The sequence below is a fragment of the Rhinatrema bivittatum genome, chromosome 2 (assembly GCF_901001135.1).
Source record: "Rhinatrema bivittatum chromosome 2, aRhiBiv1.1, whole genome shotgun sequence".
NCBI lineage: Eukaryota > Metazoa > Chordata > Amphibia > Gymnophiona > Rhinatrematidae > Rhinatrema > Rhinatrema bivittatum.
The window spans coordinates 671,324,067-671,345,031 of record NC_042616.1 but is presented as its reverse complement, the minus strand read 5'-3'; the positions used below and the strand labels follow the sequence as shown (position 1 = coordinate 671,345,031).

Sequence of the window (20,965 nt, the reverse complement as noted above, 5' to 3'; positions counted from 1 at the left end):
TCATGCATTGGACTCTGAGGTCACAATGGATTCAAGCTGTTCAGCCTCTGTCGACCATTGTCCACATCACCGACTCACTCCGTCTGTCTCGCGCCTGGTAGAAAGATCAGAACAATCTCCAGGGACTGCCCTTTCAAGTGCCAGATCCTCAACTCATTCTAACCACCGACGCTTCCAACCTCGGGTGGGGAGCCCACGTGGACAATCTACAGACACAAGGGTCTTGGTCTCCAGGGGAAGCCAAACATCAAATTAACTTCCTAGAACTTCAAGCAATGCGATATGCTCTCAGGGCTTTTCAGGAACGCCTATCACATCACGTCATCCTGATTCAGACGGACAACCAGGTGGCCATGAGGTACATCAACAAGCAGGGAGGCACAGGCTCCTTCCTTCTGTGTCAGGAAGCTGCATAGATTTTGGGCGGATGCGCTCTCCCACTCGATGTGCCTCAGGGCCACCTACTTGTCAGGAGTGGACAATGTCTTGGCGGACAAACTGAGTCGCGTATTCCAACCACACGAGTGGTCTCTCAACCCCTCGGTAGCGACCTCAATCTTCCAACAATGGGGATACCCCCAGACAGACCTCTTTGCGTCCCCTCAGAACCACAAAGTCAACAATTTCTGCTCCCTCATTCAGAGCGAGCGCTCTCCGCCCAGAGATGCATTCTCCCTCTCGTGGGCAACCGGTCTGCTCTATGCATTCCCTCCACTTCCTCTTCTCTCGAAGACTCTTGTGAAGCTACGTCAGGACAAGGGAACCATGATCCTGATAGCACCTCACTGGCCACGCCAAGTCTGGTTTCCCATACTTCAGGATCTCTCCATCTGCAGGCACATTCCCTTGGTAACGGACCTGCATCTGATCACTCAAAACAACGGATGCCTAAGCCATCCCAATCTTCAGGCCTTGTCTCTGACGGCATGGATGTTGAAAGGTTAATCCTTCAACCACTTAACCTTTCAGATTTGGTTTCTCTTGTCCTGATTGCTTTACGGAAGCCTTCCACAAGAAAATCTTATTCCTATAAATGGAAAAGGTATACATCATGATGCACCTCGCAGTCCCTTGATCCCTTTTCCTGTCCAATCCCAAGGCTTTTGGTCAATCTCTGACATTTGTCAGAATCAGGTCTAAAGACCTCTTCCATCAGAATGCATGTCAGTGCGGTAGCCGCCTTCCATAAAGGTGTCGGGGATGTTCCTATATCGGTACAACCCCTCGTAACACGCTTTTTGAAGGGCTTGCTCCATATCAAGCCACCTTTACGTCCTCCGGCCCCTGCTTGGGACCTTAATCTGGTTCTCGGTCGGCTCATGAAACCACCATTCGAGTCTCTTCACTCCTGTGACCTAAAATATCTCACATGGAAAGTGATTTTCCTTTTGGCTATTAGTTCAGCTCGCAGGGTTAGTGAGTTACACGCCCTAGTTACCTATCCGCCTTACACTAAACTCCTGCAGGACCGGGCGGTACTCCGCACTCACCCTAAGTTTTTACCTAAGGTAGTTTCGGAGTTTCACATTAATCAATCCATCATACTACCTACATTCTTTCCCAGGCCCCATTCCAATCCAGGGGAACAGACTCTGCATACCCTTGACTGTAAACGGGCTCTAACGTTCTACCTAGACCGTACAGCTGCCCACAGAAAGAGCACTCAGTTCTTTGTCTCTTTCCATCCCAACAAATTAGGGCAACCTGTGGGTAAGCAGACTCTCTCCTCCTGGTTGGCGGACTGCATATCTTTTTGCTATCAGCAAGCAGGCATTCCTTTTCAAGACTGTGTTAAGGCACACTCTGTGAGGGCCTTGGCAACTTCAGTAGCACACCTACGATCGGTGCCGCTTCCTGACATTTGCAGGACTGCCACCTGGAGTTCTCTCCATACTTTCGCAGCCCACTATTGCTTGGACAAAGCCGGAAGACAAGATTCCATCTTTGACCAGTCTGTCCTGCGTAACTTATTTCCAACGTGACGTACCTACACCCTTCCGCCTGCCCGGTGGGGTTCAGGATGCCCTCCACCAAATTCCACCCCAGTTGTTGTGCCTGTTGCACGCTGTTGGGTACATTTGGTGCATGTTCGGACATCCTCAGCTCGGTACTCACCCATATGTGAGGACTACTATCCTGCTTGTCCTGTGAGAAAGCAAATGTTGGTTACCTGTAACAGGTGTTCTCACAGGACAGCAGGATGTTAGTCCTCACGAAACCCGCCCGCCGCCCCGCGGTGTTGCGTTCATAACGTTTTGTTGTTTTATTTTTCGGCACTGCCTATAGCTATCAAATAAGACTGAAGGGGGACCCCTGCTGGCTGCAGGGTTGGTGCCATGCTGGGCATGCCCAGTAGGGGCCAGTCAAAATTCTAGAAACTTTGATAGAAGTTTTCCGTGATTGGGCTCCATCCTGATGATGTCACCCATATGTGAGGACTAACATCCTGCTGTCCTGTGAGAACACCTGTTACAGGTAAGCAACATTTGCTATCCATACTTTGGGCCTTTGTACACACAGCCTTCCAGATATTGATGTTACCCTTGTTTTCCCTCTGTATATCCATATTAAAACAATGTCTTTCATCTTAGTGCAAGGCAGTGTTTGCTGTTATTGAGGGCCAAAGTAAGACCATGTAAAAAATCAGATGTAATAAGAACATGAGATGCATAGCACTATGCTACTCATTTCTTATTCCATCCTGGAGTAAAGTGGGAAAAAAAGGTATACTAAAATGGAAATGAAGTTAATTTTCCATTTTAACTTGGGTCCAAGAGGGAATCTCTCCTTCCCATTCCCCACTCAAGTTAAAAACAAATAGCTGGCTCAGTGGGTGAACCTCCTTATCTCCCACCCAAGTTTAAAAAAAGAAAGTGAATTGTGACTGCAGATTGGCTCTTTCAGTGACAGATATCCGTGAAATGTCAGATGGCTAATTTTAACTTCTCATTGACTTTTAAAATTTGTTTAGTGCAGAAACTTTACTTCAACCCCAAAGGTGAAATTAAGTTTCAGCACTAAACTGGAATTAAAAATTGTAGTAATTTTTAGTTCACTTTTCTGCATTGAAAAAATTCCATATGCAGGACATTAGCATTCATTAACATGTGAAGTACACTAAAATTAACTCACTCCTTTACTTCCCCTTTAGCACACATTTTTTATATGTTAAAACCCTTATTACATCAGAAGTAAAGGTAGCACACAAAATATACATTAAAGTCCAAGTAATCAACTGTGCTAAATCTAACACAGCTTACCAAGAAGCTATACTGTTATTATTGAAAGGCATGTACATAATACATAAAAAATTGTAAGGCTGAGGCTAATAATATTATAGGTAGCACTTTGTGTTGCAAAGTGGAACACAATGGGGCGGATTTTCAGAGCCCTGCTCGCCTAAATCCGCCCAAAACCGGGCGGATTTAGGCGAGCAGGGCCCTGCGCGCCGGTGAGCCTATTTTACATAGGCCTCCCGGCGCGCGCAGAGCCCCGGGACTCGCGTAAGTCCCGGGGTTCTCCGAGGGGGGGCGTGTCAGGGGCGTGTCGGGGGCGGGCCCGGTCGTCGCGGCGTTTCGGGGGCGTGTCGGCAGCGTTTTGGGGGCGGGTACGGGGGTGTGCCTACGGCCCGGGGCGGTCCGGGGCGTGGCCGCGCCCTCCGTACCCGCCCCCAGGTCGCGGCCCGGCGCGCAGGAGGCCCGCTGGCGCGCGGGGATTTACTTCTCCCTCCGGGAGGCGTAAATCCCCGGAGAAAGGTAAAGGGGGGGTGTGTTAGATAGAGGAAGGGAGGGGAAGATGAGGGGAGGGCGTTAGAGGATTCCCTCCAAGGCCGCTCCGATTTCGGAGCGGCCTTGGAGGGAACGGGGGTAGGCAGCGCGGCTCGGCGCGCGCCGGCTATACAGAATTCATAGCCTTGCGCGCGCCGATCCAGGATTTTAGTGGATACGCGCGGCTCCGCGCGTATCTACTAAAATCCCGCGTACTTTTGTTGGCGCCTGGAGCGCCAACAAAAGTACGCCAACGCGCCTTGTTTGAAAATCTACCCCAATGATTTATTCCTAGCTCATGTTTTGTTAGGCTGGGATTATTGGTACAGAGAGTCAGGCACTGCGCCTTCAGTGATACCCTGTGATTAATTCAAGACTATCATAGAAAGTAGCTCTGAAGTGCATTTTGCACTCCTTTTGTCAGCTACATGAAGTTGTGACCGTATTAATCTGCCTTACTGGTTAATTTTTGTAGAATCTGTAAAGGGTCATAAAATATGAAAAACTTGTAGTTATGTTAAATGTGAATCAAATTGTAGCTTTTTAATAGAGTTAGTGTTAATACCTTTGAGTCACTTTTTTTTTCTTGCAGATTTGTCCAGTTCTCTCTGCAAACTGAATTAACTTATTTATATAGGTTTAAAACATTTAGCTCTTCAGTTCCACTGCCATGGTACTATTTATTGCTGATCCTATTACAAATTATTTTTTTTTAAATAAGATTTCATACTTTTTATATAACTTTTGAACTTTGGTATTTAGGGTTTTCTTTTTCAGGCATCATTCTTTTCATTATGTGTATCACTTAATTCTTTTGAACATTTTCTCAACGATAATGGAAAAAATAAAGAATTCCATTGTTTATTTATCATTTTGGACGTCATTTGATTTTGCTGCTGTGCTATACATGGCCATTTTGTAGTAAATCTGCAAACAGAGCCCATTCAAAAGTTTTGAACTTGAATTTCTTTCAACATAAATCAAAAAACAATGAGTATTAAAGGATAGTATGTTCCTTAAGTTAGGTGGTGCTTACTTTGAGTTGGGCAGGGTGATCGCTTATAAAGTTGACAGGTGGCTTGCATAATGTGACACTTCTTTACTTTCTTAATTTCATTATTTTGTCATTTTAACATAAGAACATAAGAAAATGCCATACTGGGTCAGACCAAGGGTCCATCAAGCCCAGCATCCTGTTTCCAACAGTGGCCAATCCAGGCCATAAGAACCTGGCAAGTACCCAAAAACTAAGTCTATTCCATGTAACCATTGCTAATGGCAGTGGCTATTCTCTAAGTGAACTTAATAGTGGGTAATAGACTTCTCCTCCAAGAACTTATCCAATCCTTTTTTAAACACAGCTATACTAACTGCACTAACCACATTCTCTGGCAACAAATTCCAGAGTTTAATTGTGCGTTGAGTAAAAAAGAACTTTATCCGATTAATTTTAAATGTGCCCCATGCTAACTTCATGGAGTGCCCCCTAGTCTTTCTACTATCCGATAGAGTAAATAACTGATTCACATCTACCCGTTCTAGACCTCTCATGATTTTAAACACCTCTATCATATCCCCCCTCAGTCATCTCTTCTCCAAGCTGAAAAGTCCTAACCTCTTTAGTCTTTCCTCATAGGGGAGTTGTTCCATTCCTCTTATCATTTTGGTAGCCCTTCTCTGTACCTTCTCCATCGCAATTATATCTTTTTTTGAGATGCAGCGACCAGAATTGTACACAGTATTCAAGGTGCGGTCTCACCATGGAACGATACAGAGGCATTATGACATTTTCCGTTTTATTCACCATTCCTTTTCTAATAATTCCCAACATTCTGTTTGCTTTTTTGACTGCCGCAGCACACTGTACCGACGATTTCAATGTGTTATCCACTATGACACCTAGATCTCTTTCTTGGGTTGTAGCACCTAATATGGAACCCAACATTGTGTAATTATAGCATGGGTTATTTTTCCCTACATGCATCACCTTGCACTTATCCACATTAAATTTCATCTGCCATTTGGATGCCCAATTTTCCAGTCTCACAAGGTCTTCCTGCAATTTATCACAATCTGCTTGTGATTTAACTACTCTGAACAATTTTGTGTCATCTGCAAATTTGATTATCTCACTCGTCGTATTTCTTTCCAGATCATTTATAAATATATTGAACAGTAAGGGTCCCAATACAGATCCCTGAGGCACTCCACTGTCCACTCCCTTCCACTGAGAAAATTGCCCATTTAATCCTACTCTCTGTTTCCTGTCTTTTAGCCAGTTTGCAATCCACGAAAGGACATCGCCACCTATCCCATGACTTTTTACTTTTCCTAGAAGCCTCTCATGAGGAACTTTGTCAAACGCCTTCTGAAAATCCAAGTATACTATATCTACCGGTTCACCTTTATCCACATGTTTATTAACTCCTTCAAAAAAGTGAAGCAGATTTGTGAGGCAAGACTTGCCCTGGGTAAAGCCATGCTGACTTTGTTCCATTAAACCATGTCTTTCTATATGTTTGATGTTTAGAACACTTTCCACTATTTTTCCTGGCACCGAAGTCAGGCTAACCAGTCTGTAGTTTCCCGGATCGCCCCTGGAGCCCTTTTTAAATATTGGGGTTACATTTGCTATCCTCCAGTCTTCAGGTACAATGGATGATTTTAATGATAAGTTACAAATTTTTACTTAGGTCTGAAATTTCATTTTTTAGTTCCTTCAGAACTCTGGGGTATATACCATCCGGTCCAGGTGAATTACTACTCTTCAGTTTGTCAATCAGGCCTACCACATCTTCTAGGTTCACCGTGATTTGATTCAGTCCATCTGAATCATTACCCTGGCATTATATTTCTGATATCTCATTACTTCATCATTTTACTGCGTCTGTGAAAGTGAAATATTTTAGCCTGATCACGTATTACCAGCCTGCTTAGAGGCCACCCTCAGAATCAAAATATTAACTGCCAAAGTACAAATAAACTGAAAACAGTTTTCAAAGTGTGCATTGATTTTTTTTTTAAAGATATACTGTTCAGTAAAAATATTTGACCTAAGAGTTATGATCTTTTTATGGATGGGGACACTGGTGTTCATAACTTTGTTTGCCAATAAAATACTTTTGCACTGAAATGTTTCTACTTTAGAAGGTTTAGAAATGTGATATCTGTGAAACTGGTAGTTTTCTGTTTAAACAGGTCATTACATTGTGTTTTCTTTGATTGTTCCTCTGAAGGTACATACCAAGGACAATGGATGGGAGGAATGCGGCATGGATATGGCGTACGTCAAAGTGTGCCGTACGGCATGGCTACAGTGATTCGTTCTCCCCTTCGCACTTCTCTCTCCTCCCTTCGTAGTGAGCAGAGCAATGGCACTGTCCTATATGACATTACTGCAGACAGTCCAGCTGGGACAAGAGGAGGGTTTGTCTTGAATTTTCACAGTGACTCTGAAGTAATGGCTAGTAAGAAGAAAGGCCTATTCAGAAGAGGATCCCTCCTTGGTAGCATAAAATTAAAGAAATCTGAATCAAAAACCTCAATATCTAGCAAACGCAGCTCTGTCAGGAGTGATGCAGCTATGAGCAGAATTAGTTCTAGTGATGCCAACTCCACAATTAGCTTTGGGGACGGCGATTATGATTATTGTCCAATGGAAGACCATGTTGATGCCACCACAACAGAAACATACATGGGAGAATGGAAGAATGATAAACGCAGTGGTTTTGGTGTAAGTGAGCGTTCAAATGGTATGAAATATGAAGGAGAATGGTTAAATAATAAGAGGCATGGATATGGCTGTACAATATTTCCAGATGGCACAAAGGAAGAAGGAAAGTATAAAAATAATGTTTTGGTCCGTGGAATAAGGAAACAACTTATACCCCTAAAAAATACAAAAACTAAAGAAAAAGTGGATAGAGCAATAGAAGGAGCCCAACGAGCAGCTGCTGTGGCACGAACAAAAGTGGAAATAGCAGCATCCAGGTATGTATTTTGTTATGTGCATGTACATTTCATATATTCAAAGATATCTTTATTTTTTTCTCTGTGCATGATTATATATGAATGTATTAGATTTCATATGCTCCACAGACTAAATGTAACCAGGTTAAGGTAGGAAGTCTTAGACTAAAGACATTATTACTCTTATGCTAAGTTGGTATGAAGTCTAGCAGGATCAATTGCCTACTGTTTCCTAAACTAGTACTAGTTATGACAGGAGAGAGGAACAGTGAGGCTCTTATCACAGGATCCATGAAATTGCAGAACAGTGATAGCGTCAACATCCATGCTCTGTACAGTGTGAATGATCAGGAACCCTGAATTCAGATGACAAGAGCCACAAAAATAGAAAGAAAAAATATATGTATATATATATATATATATAAATTCATAAACATGCATTAACCTTCTGAAGTGTTTTTTTATCAATTCATTTAATGCTGACTAATTTAGTTGATGCAAAAAGCAGTTCAGTTAAGTAAAACCGCAATGTAGCATGCATCTTCTCAGTACTTGTGTAAATAGCAAAGTAAGGGCCTGATTTACTAAGGCTTTTCTCTCATGCTTAGTAAATGAGATTTTTAAATCTGAATCTCCCCAAATGTTTGTTTTAAAATATTTTGCAATGGAGCAGAAATTAATTATTGAAATAGTGTAGCTTTGCTTTGATCATTAGTGCAGACTCCACAGAGTTTCATTAGCATGTCCACATTTAATTTATTCCAACGTTGTATCCTGGTTTGGAGACTGCCAGTGGTTTGTCACATTCCTGCATCCCTACATCAAGGAACCTGAAAAATAAATCAAAAAGTCCAAAATGATTATCCAGCAGTTATCAGAAGAGAAAATGAAGGCTGGGTCAGACCAGTGACAACAATTGGGTGATCATCTTGGACTTTTTTATTTATTTTTTCAGGTTCCCTGATGCAGTTTTGGCAGTAGGATTCACTTTTTTAATATTAAGTATTTTGATTATGCTTTTGACATTTAGCACTGTTTTGGGGAAGTATGACTTTTCAGTATTTTTGGAATTTCATGTTAACTTATGCTTCGACTTGAAATATAAATATAAGGACTCTGATTATATGATTGGAGCAGATGTTTTTATAGAGCATTCGAAATGCTGCAGACAGTTCAGCCTTTCCAACTCTTGCTGTTAGTTTTTACATGTTAATGTGTTTAGCAGAAGCACTGTGAAAGTGCTAAACTTGCAGGCTATAAATTTGCTAAGTAATGGTCTGTGGGTCAGACAAGATGCAAATTGATTGTTTTAGGTTTCAGATAATATCTTTGGAATAATTGGTACTGGGGAATATATTTTCATATTGTATAATGGAACATAAATCTTTTTATCTCTCTTTATGCTGATGCTGACTGCATTGAGTACTTATGCAGACAGTTTCCAAATAGACCACATAATTGTAAAGCATGTGGGCACTTTTAGGGCATGTACTTAAGAACATAAGACTTTCCATACTGGGTCCATTAAGCCCAGTATCTGTTTCCTACAGTGATCAAACCAAGTCACAAGTACCTGGCAGGATCCCAAGGGGTAGATAGATTCCAAGCTGCTTAGCCCAAGAATAAGCAGTGGATTTAAGAACATAAGAACATGCCATGCTGGGTCAGACCAAGGGTCCATCAAACCCAGCATCCTGTTTCCAACAGTGGTCAATCCAGGCCATAAGAACCTGGCAAGTACCCTAATGGTTAATGGACTTTACTTCCAGGAACTTGTCCAAACCTTTTTGAAGTGCAGCTACACTAATAGCTTTCACCACATCATCTGTCAACGAATTGTAGAGCTTAATTACCGTATTTTTCGCTCCATTTGACGCATCTGACCATAAGATGCACCTAGGGTTCAGAGGGGGAAAATTTTAAAAAATAAATGGTGTGCTAAACCTGGGCATCTGTGCGTCTTATGGAGCGATGGGTGTGCATAAAATTTTTTTTTTTTACCCCGTTTCGTTTTCAGGTCTGGGGAGGGCCATTTCGGTCCACTCCCCAGATTGGAAAACTTTTATCATACTATTTTGTGAAAAAAAAAACAAACCCACCCCTTCAAATTTGATTAACTACAACCCCCCCACCCTCTTAAAAAATGGCATGGGCCGCCATTTTGAATACTGGCAGCCAAATGCCCGAGAGGGGGAGATCACTCCCAGGACCCCCGCTGGACCACCAGGGACTTTTGGCAAGTCTTGGGGGGGGGGGTCAGGAGGGTGGGTGGTTGTAGTCAATTAAAATTTTTTTTTTTATATTCGCTCCATAAGACGCACAGACATTTTCTCCCCACTTTTGGGGGGAAAAGTGCATCTTATGGAGCAAAACGTAGGGTATGTGTTGAGTAAAAAAATATTTTCTCTTATTGGTTTTAAATGTATTACCTAGCAACTTCTTGCGTGTCCGCCGGTCTTTGTACTTTTTGAAAGAGTAAGCAACTGATTAACGTTTACTCGTTCTATTCCACTCATTATTTTATAGACCTCTAACATATCTCCCCTCCACCGACTCTTCTCCAAGCTGAAGAGTCCTAACCTCTTTAGCCTTTCTTCATAGGAGAAGTGTTCTATGTCCTTTGGTCGCCCTTCTCTCTACTTTTCTAATTCTGCTATATCTTATTGAGATGTGACCAGAACTGCACACAATACTCAAGATGAGGTCGCACCATGGAGCAATAAGAGGCATTATGATATTCTCTGTTTTATTCTACATTCCTTTCCTAATAATCCCTAGCATTCTGTTTGCTTTCTTGGCTGCTGCTGCATGCTGACTAGTGGTGACTCCTAATGTAGAACTTGCGTTATGTAGCTATAATTTGGGTTACTCTTCCCTAAGTGCATCATCTTTCACTTGTCCACGTTAAATTTAATTTGACATTTGCATGCTCAGTTTCCCAATTTTGTAATGTCCTCTTGCAATTTCTCACAATCCTCTTGCGAGGTGATAACTTTGAATAATTTTGTGTCATAGGCAAATTTGATCACCTCACTTGTTCCCATTTCCAGGTCATTTATATATATATATATATATATATATATATATATATATATTAAAAAGCAGTGGTCCCAGAACAGATCCCTGAGGCACTCCGCTATTCATCATTTTCCAATGGGAAAATTTACCATTTAGCCCTACTCTCTATTTTCTATCTTTTAACCAGTTGGCAATCCACAATAGGACCCTGTCCCCTATCCCACAACTTTTTAATTTCCTAAAAAGTCTCTATTGAGGGACTCTGTCAAATGCTTTCTGGAAATCCAGATATACCATATCAACTGGCTCACCTTTGTGCACATGAGGGTAGATTTTAAAACGTGTGCGCACGCGTCCATGGTTATCCTCCTTCCACCAGGTCTCTGAGATGCCAATTATATCTACCTCTTCATCCAGTGCTATACACTCTAACTCTCCCATCTTATTTTTTAGACTTCTAGCATTTGTATAAAGACATTTCAAAGGGTAACCAAAATGATAAAGGGGATGGAACAGCTCCCATATGAGGAAAGGCTGAAGAGGTTAGGGCTGTTCAGCTTGGAGAAGAGATGGCTGAGGGGGGATATGATAGAGTTCTGTAAAATAATGAAAGGACTTGAACGGGTAAATATGAAAGGGTTATTTACTATTTTGGATAATACAAGGACTAGGGGGCACTCCATGAAGTTAAAAGTAGCACATTTAAAACATTTAAGGTAGTTAGTGTGACTAGGTTTAAAAAAGGTTTGGATAAGTTCCTGGAGAAGTCCATAAACTGTTATTAATCAATAGGAAATAGCCACTGCTTGTTGCCGCCATTAATAGTATGGGATCTATTTAATGTTTGGGTATTTGCCAGGCACTTATGACCTGGATTGGCCACTGTTGGAGACAGGATAATGGGCTTGATGGACTCTTGGTCTGACCCAGTATGGCATACCTTATGCTGCTATGATGCTTTCAACCTTCCTTGGAAACTCAGATCAACCTTTATAGGATGACTCAGCCTGCATCAGATTCTTGCATTGCAGCCTGAAGTTGCCACCGATGGGCAAGATTCATCTGTAACAGGGGTTTTCAACCCTGGCCTCACATATCTCCTGACTAGTTTGGTTTTCAGAATATACATAATGAAAATGCATGAATATTTGCCTACAGTGAAGGCAGAATGTACAAATCTGAAAACCTGTCTGGCTAGGTGGTACTCAATGATAGGATCGAAAATTTTATAATAAACTGAGTAAAAAAAAGAAAAGTATGTGCCTACAATCCAAAGTTTTTTCTTCAGACATGGTCACCTCCAAATCCTTTTGATTTTCTAATACCACGTACTCTGCTTCAGGACCAAGTTGTTACAGACAGAATTCCCTATTGTTTCATTTATTTAACTTTTTTTTTTGTAGTGAGGGATGATGGGAAGGGAGAGGGGACGACCAGTAATTTCCTCCTACTTCTTTGGACTTCCAGCTTAATCAGGATATTTTCCACTTTCTCAACTCAGCCCAGCCCAGCCCATCACAGTGACAGTTCTGAGTCAGGGGCCACAAACTGTGTCTCCTACTAGAATTCAGATAATGTGGACCTTGAGTCTCACCTCTAGATGCTGTAGTTGAGCAATGGATAAGATTACCTTCCTCAGAAGGGCTGTTAATACTATCACTGAAACATCCCCTGGCTAGCCTGAGAATCAGATTATGCCAGTGTATAACACTACCTACCACTGAGCCACTTAATTGGCCCTGCCTATTTTATAAGGAAAAATCCACTATTTTGATTCAGAGTTTGTCACAGCAACGTAAACGTTTTCTTTAAAGAATCTAACACTGATATACTTCCTAAGCATCTAACAATAGCACATATCTCTGTAAAGATTCACACAAAGAAGAGTATCTGGGTTAAAAAAAAAAAAAAGGCAGAACATTACCTATCTTTGAAACCATATCATATCTCATTGCTAGAGAATGGCATCAGCCCAGCAAGAGGGTACATGTTCACAAGATAATTGCTGGACTCAAGATTTTCCCAGGAAATTAAAAGAGCTATGATCTTTGGTGTCTAGTGTGCATTAGGGATGTGCCTTTTTTTGAAATAACATAGACAATGTTGTTGACATTGTCTGTTGTTGGTTCTTGTAATTTTTAAACTAAACAATAGAAAGACCCCCAAAATATTTTGTTTTTCCCTATCCTTTTTTGGGCACACTATTTGCAAATAGTACACATCTGAACCTGTTACAAACAGCTCAACCTGGAGGTGGCTGTTTCCCCAGAAAAATAAAATTTTAAAATCAAAATCCGGTCACAGGTCCCCATCCCTAGCCCATCCCCTTTGTTAAAACAAAAAATATTCCCTCCATAGCCTATTCTACCCCACCCTCCCAAACCACTCCCAAGACTCACCACATCCTGCTTGGTGGCCTAGAGGAGGCCTGGGAGTGACCCTTCTGCTCCTGAACCCAGCAGCCGCCATTTTGAACAATGGCGCTGGCTGCCTTTGCCTCATCATGTGATAGAGACTAGCAGTGCAATTGGGCAGGCCCTGTCACATAATAGGGCACCGGACAGTTCTGGGAGCAGAGGGGTTTCTCCTGGGTTCCCATTAGACCACCAGGCACCAGGAATTGGTGAGGTGGGAGGGGTCAGGAGGGAGGGCAATATGAGGGCCAGCTCCTGGGGGGGGGGGGTATGTGTTTAACAAAAGGGAGGGACTAGAGATTGGTGTGAAGCCTGTGACCAGAGTTTTGGTTTTAAAAAATAACTTTCTGGTGAAATGGCCGCCTTCGGGGGATCACAGCGTCTCTGAAAACCTTCGGGGTCTTCAGTCATTTTGTTTGGGAAATATTTTGCTTCTTTTTTTTAAAGTTTCTGTTCATTTTCCTTTTTTTTTTAGGTATCGGGAAATAGCACGCACAATTTGCAAATGGCATGTATTATTTTCCAAAAACAAAACAAAAAAAAAAAGAAACTAAAACAAAAAACAAAAAAGGTTCCAAATGAACCTACAGAAAAAAAGACATCATAATTTTGCTAAGCACATCCCCTAGTGTGCATCAGGAAATATCTGTTTAGGGGAAATCCATTCCTTAATGGTAATGTTGGTATTTAAGATCCCATAGACAGAAAACTGGAGATTACACTTCAAAAGCTTTTTTGTTGCCAGAAGATGTGGCCAGGGTAACTAGTATGGCAGGGTTTAAAAAAGGTTTGGACAAGTTCTGGAGAAAAGGCCATAAAATCTTTTTATCCACTGGTAAACTAAAGAAAGGGATTGCTATCCCTGGGAGTTAGCAATAAAATTTAGATCTGCTTTTTGGAATCTGCTGTGTACTTGTGACCTGGACTGGCCACTTTTGGATAGAGGATGCTGAGCTCAATGAACCTTGGTCAGTCCCAGCATAGCTTTTCTTATGTTTTTATGTTGAAATGAGTGGGGTTATGCTGCTGTTGGTTACATTGACTTCACAAATTAGAGCAGAGGTAGGCAATTCTGGTCCTTGAATGCCGCAAATATGTCTGTTTTTCAGAACATCCACAATAAATATGCATGAAATATATTTGAATACAACTGAGGCATTGCATGCAAGTTATTCTCTTGCATATTCATTATGAATAACCTGTTTGCAGCACTCAAGGAGCAGAGCTGCAAACCCTTGATTTAGAGGATGAGGAGCAAGAATCTGTCCCAAAAACTTCTCAACATAATGTTGCCCCTACTGCACATGGATGCTAGAATAATAGCCATTCTGCTCATAGCCAGATTAATTGTTACCAGGATATTGGTATGCAGGTGGCTGTGTTTAAATGGTGGTTGGTGGATCTCCTATCTAAAGTGCTTCTTATGAATGTACCTTTTCAAGGCAAAAACCTTTTAGAGCCTAGTTTTCAGAATATATGTTTGAATTTTCACCTGCTCACTCTCTGAAATGTTCAAGCAAGGCTTAGCGATCTTGCAAAGAGTAAAAACTTTCCCCTGCATGTGAAGTTGGGACAAAAGCGGTCTTCCTTATATTATTACCTGCATCAAATGTCATGCTGAAGAAGATACTCTGGGTACTTCTCTCAATCTGCCTCATAGTCTAGACTGCAATTTCAGGGGAGCAGAAAAAATATGGATTTTTCAGCACTATTAAACAAGTCACCAAGATTTCTTAACACATCCAATATCTCATGGAAATAGCCCTAAAGGACAGGCTGCAGTTCTTTTTCAAGGCCTAGACAAAGTCTGTACAAAACACAGGTCCTAAATAATAGTCAACATGTATGCAGCATAGACTTCAGTCACATTCCAGTTCTCTTACAATTTACAATCTGCAGCTCTAACACTAAATTTTAAAAAGGGAAACTTTGATAAAATGAGAAAAATAGTTAGAAAAAAACTGAAAGGTGCAGCTGCAAAGGTTAAAAGTGTTCAACAGGCATGGACATTTTTTAAAATACAATCCTAGAGGCGCAGTCCATATGTATTCCGCGCATTAAGAAAAGTGGAAGGAAGGAAAAACAATTACCGTCATGGTTAAAAGGTGAGGTGAAAGAGGCTATTTTAGCCAAAAAAACATCCTTCAAAAACTGGAACAAGGATCCATCTGAAGAAAATAGGATAAAACATAAGCATTGTCAAGCTAAGTGTAAAACATTGATAAGACAGGCGAAGAGAGAATTTGAAATGAAATTGGCCATAGAGGCAAAAACTCATAATAAAAACTTTTTTAAATATATCCAAAGCAAGAAACCTGTGAGGGAGTCGGTTGGACCATTAGATGACAGAGGGGTTAAAGGGGCTCTTAGGGAAGATAAGGCCATTGCAGAAAGACTAAATGAATTCTTTGCCTCCGTGTTTACAAATGAGGATGTTGGGCAGATACCAGTTCCGGAGATGGTTTTCAGGGGTGATGAGTCAGACGAACTGAATGAAATCACTGTGAACCTGGAAGATGTAGTAGGCCAGATTGACAAACTAAAGAGTAGCAAATCACCTGGACCGGATGGTATGCATCCTAGGGTCCTGAAGGAACTAAAAAATGAAATTTCTGATCTATTAGTTAAAATTTGTAACCTATCATTAAAATCATCCATTGTACCTGAAGACTGGAGGGTGGCCAATGTAACCCCAATATTTAAAAAAGGCTCCAGGGGTGATCCAGGTAACTATAGACTAGTGAGCCTGACTTCAGTGCCAGGAAAAATAGTGGAAACTATTCTCAAGAACAAAATTGTAAAGCATATAGAAAGACATGATTTAATGGAACATAGTCAACATGGATTTACCCAAGGGAAGTCTTGCCTAACAAATCTGCTTCATTTTTTTGAAGGGGTTAATGAACATGTGGATAAAGGTGAACCGGTAGATGTAGTGTATTTGGATTTTCAGAAGGCGTTTGACAAAGTCCCTCATGAGAGGCTTCTACGAAAACTAAAAAGTCATGGGATAGGAGGCGATGTCCTTTCGTGGATTACAAGCTGGTTAAAAGACAGGAAATAGAGAGTAGGATTAAATGGGCAATTTTCTAAGTGGAAAAGGGTAAACAGTGGAGTGCCTCAGGGATCTGTACTTGGACCGGTGCTTTTCAATATATATATAAATGATCTGGAAAGGAATACGACGAGTGAGGTTATCAAATTTGCAGATGATACAAAATTATTCAGAGTAGTTAAATCACAAGCAGACTGTGAATCATTGCAGGAGGACCTTGCAAGACTTGAAGATTGGGCATCCAAATGGCAGATGAAATTTAATGTGGACAAGTGCAAGGTGTTGCATAGAGGGAAAAATAACCGTTGCTGTAGTTACACGATGTTAGGTTCCATTTTAGGAGCTACCACCCAGGAAAAAGATCTAGGCATCATAGTGGATAATACTTTAAAATCGTCAGCTCAGTGTGCTGCAGCAGTCAAAAAAGCAAATAGAATGTTAGGAATTATTAGGAAGGGAATGGTTAATAGAACGGAAAATGTCATAATGCCTCTATATCGCTCCATGGTGAGACCACACCGTGAATACTGTGTACAATTCTGGTCGCCGCATCTCAAAAATGATATAGTTGCGATGGAGAAGGTACAGAGAAGGGCAACCAAAATGATAAAGGGGATGGAACAGCTTCCCTATGAGGAAAGGCTGAAGAGATTAGGGCTGTTCAGCTTGGAGAAGAGACGGCTGAGGGGGGATATGATAGAGGTCTTTAAGATCATGAGAGGTCTTGAACGAGTAGATGTGACTTGGTTATTTTCACTTTCGAATAATAGAAGGACTAGGGGGCATTCCATGAAGTTAGCAAGTAGCACATTTAAGACTAATCAGAGAAAATTCTTTTTCACTCAATGCACAATAAAGCTCTGGAATTTGTTGCCAGAGGATGTGGTTAGTGCAGTTAGTGTAGCTGGGTTCAAAAAAGGTTTGGATAAGTTCTTGGAGGAGAAGTCTATTAATGGCTATTAATCAATTTTACTTAGGGAATAGCCACTGCTATTAATTGCATCAGTAGCATGGGATCTTCTTAGTGTTTGGGTAATTGCCAGGTTCTTGTGGCCTGGTTTTGGCCTCTGTTGGAAACAGGATGCTGGGCTTGATGGACCCTTGGTCTGACCCAGCATGGCAATTTCTTATGTTCTTATGTTCTTACAAAGGATTAAGTAGAAACTATAACACTCTTAAAAATTTAGATCACAGAAGAGCAATCAAATTCTAGTACTTGGGATGTTCAAGGGGATATATTCCAGTTATTTCTTGGTTCTCAGAAAAAAACATGAAGATACCATCACATTTTGGATCTGAAGGCTGTCAAGAAATAGCCTGTTGAATAGAGGACAATTCTTGTCCTCTATTCAACAGGCTATCAGATTAAGGGACTTCCTTTGCTCCAAAGTGCATACCTACATATTCCAATTGTAGAGTTGCACTAGAAGTTTTTGAGATATGTGATTAAAGGCAAATTATGTCATTGCCATCCAAATTCTGACCTCTGGGATAAAGTCACTAATGTTCTCATACCCTTTGTGGCAAAACTTTGGAAAGCAGAGTGAGTCTTATCTATCCATGTTTGGATGGAATATTGGTTAGAGTTCTCTGTTCAACAGAGGCCGTTATGGTAAGAAACAATGTCATCTTGTGTTTTGTTTTGGATTTTTGAGGACCAGCGGCTTCCTCCTATTCTTGGTTTTCCAGCTCCATTGGAACCTGGGTTGGGATTTGGTACTATTTGCAGCTACCTGGGGTTTTTGACCCCTGTTTTATATTCCCTCTTAATTTGCCTAGCCCAGACATTGCAGCAGCAATCCTCTGTTGTGGGCCATGCAACAAAGCTCCTTCCAGAAACCTGCAGTCATGGGCTGTAAAGCAGGCCACTAGGTGTTGCCATTGCATGATATCTGGGACTCCCTCCCCCAAGGGTTGTGAATGCTACCTTTGCAGTATCTCTAGTTCCAGCTGGTCTAAGAAGTAGAAGACCTAACCCGAGAATCAAATTCAGTTCCTCCACAGGGCAGTTCACAGCTGAGCCACTGGGCTGCCCTAGTTACCATGTTTTATGACAGATTGGATGGATCTTCAGTTAAAGATACACACGTTGAATCCAATACAAGATCATCTACCTAGGAGTAGTCATGATTCCTGAGAGAGAGAGATTTTGTCAATGATCACACAATTAATAGGCCTATCATGCAGAACTATGGCTTCTATAGAGCAGTTTTTGAAGATAGAAGGACCTATGGATTCCACTACAGAATTCTTCCATTGACCAGGATGCACGTATAATTGCTTCAGGATTACTTTTTAAATAGCTAAGAAGCTAGGAAGCCCTGAGGGAGGATTTGGTGGTACCAGTTCCAGTAACCAAAGAAATCATATCTTCCTTTTAGCAGTGAAAATACAGAAACCACCTCTGCAAAGACAAACCTTTGAAGATAAAGAAATTTGGCCATATGACTTTGGATGCAAGCTAATTGGGCTGAGAAACCATTTGCAACAAGAGTAGCTTAAGGCAGATAGAGCAAGGAAGAATCCTTATTTCACATAAATCTCCTGGAAATGAGAATAATATACTATTTCCTCCAGCACTTTGAACAGCACATTCTTTTACAACATGTTAAGGTTGCATCAGATAGCTTTACTGCAGTATTTTTTTTTATAAACAAACCAGAATGAAGCAGAAGCTAATTCCTAATGCAAGTGGCAAACAGGTTAGAAGGACTCATCACCACTTCACTCCTCACCAATCCTCCACTCCTCACTACTCCTCCACGCAAAGGGATAGACAGATAAAGTAGATAAATGCACAAAAACTTCCACACACAGATAAAGATGAGAAAGACAAAGGTAAAGGTAAATAGATGAGAACACTAAACAGGACAACTCACTCAGATAACCATAAGAAAAAGCTCCTAAACTCCAACTAAACACTAACCACCTCCTCTCTCTCCAAATCCTAACACACGTTCAAAGAGGCAACTGCCGGAAGCCTGTATCTCCCATATAAATGGGCTTCGACCGACATGACGCAAATGTGCAGTAGAGCACGTCGGTCAGAGGGGAAGCCCAGTGGACGGCTGTCTTGGAAACGGCGAGGAGGAGCAGCAGCGGCGGCACAGGAGGTCGCCGGGAGTCTCTTTCTCACGCGCGCCTCATCACCGAGCGTCGGGCGGGCCAGCAACGAGCCCGGTGGAGAGGCGCGCGAGAGAGAGACTCCCGAAGACCTCCCATGGAGCAGCGGCGGCAGTATATAAGTGTCAGGCGGGCCAGAGAGAAAAAGAGGAAGTGGAGGAGGAGGGCTGAGGGAGAGGGACGGGGTTGTGGAGGAGGTGGGAGGGGAAGGAAGAGGATGTAAGTGGGGAGGGTAAAGTTGTGGAATACAGAAAAAGGGAGTGAAGGAGGGCTGAGGGAGAGGGAAGGGGTTGAGGAGGTGGGAGGGGAAGGAAAGGGAAGATGAGAAGGGATGGAAGGAAGAGGATGTAAGTGGGAAGGGTAAAGTGGAGTAGAGAAAAAGGGAGTGGAGGAGGGAGAGGGGAGAAGGGGAAGGAAAGGGAAGATGAGAGGAGAGGAGAAGGGAAGGGAAGGGAAGAGGATATGACTGAACAAATGGGAAGGGTAAGAAGTTCTGGAGAAGAGAAAAAAGAGTGGAGGAGGGCTGGGAGAGAGAAGGGGTTGTAGATGAGGTGAGAGAGGATGGAAGGAAAAGGGAAGTTGTGGAGAACAGAGCGGCTCTAACCATGCCGGTCTGACCGATGGAATCTCGCCCGTTTTAACAGGTTTAACGGCTAGTTTATAAATAAAGAAAATAACTCACCCGATGTAAAATGATGCATTATATGATGCGCAATGCAAAAAAAATCGTGCAATGCGATATTTACATTCGCAGTGTGGTATGTTCATTTCCCTAATCGTGGCCTTCGATAGCACTATATTTCAATTTTATTTACTGCGATTTGATGAGTCTAGGCCAGAGTTTGATAAAACACTGAACAGTGTGTGTTACTTGTCATACATGAATTATTTTGAGTTTTAGCATGTGAAGCCTCTCCCATTTGCAAAGTGTTTCAATTTCGCAGGGAATACAAATCGGCACATAGTTTTCAGAGTGCTAAATTGTATTCAGATCAATAGTTATTGAGCTGCTGTGATTGCAATAACTCAGGGATATGAGATCATCTCTTGGCTCCCTTTTTTCCCACCAATAAACTCAGACACTTAATGGCATTATAAAAGGCCGCAGTTTATTAATATAACCCGAGCCCTTACAATTAACATAATTCAGCACCCCCTTTTTCTTCTTTGCCTCCTTAACCACCACGTCCCAATGGTAAGGCATAAGGAATATGACCCCCCCCCCTCCTTGCTTACCCTGCCTTGTCCCAGCGAGGGTAAGCTTCGGCCTTGAGCTTATCCCCTTCGCTCACTGGCCATCCCATGTAGCAGCCCCCCCAACTACAAGGGACTCCTCCCCCCCAATATCATTTAACAATACATAATTCCAAACAGAACTTGAGCTTGGGTTTACCACCACAAACAAGGTTGACCCAGTCACCCTTGTTCCCCCTCTGTGGCCGTTTATGTGGTTATTACACTTTCAAGTCCTTCTTGCAAGGCATTATTGAATAAATCAATTCCAACATCTGATAAATGCACCCTGTCCTCTCGAAATAACCCCTGATCCACTTTCCTGGCCCATTCATGCCTGACCCAGAATCCACCCTGTTGTACAACCCATCTGCCAATTTGTCTGT

General features: G+C 41.9%; 1 protein-coding gene across 5 annotated transcripts in view; it reads left to right on the top strand.

The window, feature by feature from the left end:
* JPH1 (junctophilin 1) overlaps nucleotides 1-20,965 on the top strand; it is a 353,316-nt gene that overhangs the window by 81,839 nt on the left and 250,512 nt on the right. For all 5 annotated transcript variants that reach the window (XR_003854844.1, XR_003854845.1, XM_029591495.1 and 2 more), the window contains exon 2: nucleotides 7,004-7,757. Coding sequence is in view for 3 of the 5 variants with exons in the window: in XM_029591495.1 (XP_029447355.1) it covers nucleotides 7,004-7,757 (754 nt within the window). In the remaining 2 variants the exon portion in view is untranslated. The remainder of the gene's footprint in view (nucleotides 1-7,003; nucleotides 7,758-20,965) is intronic.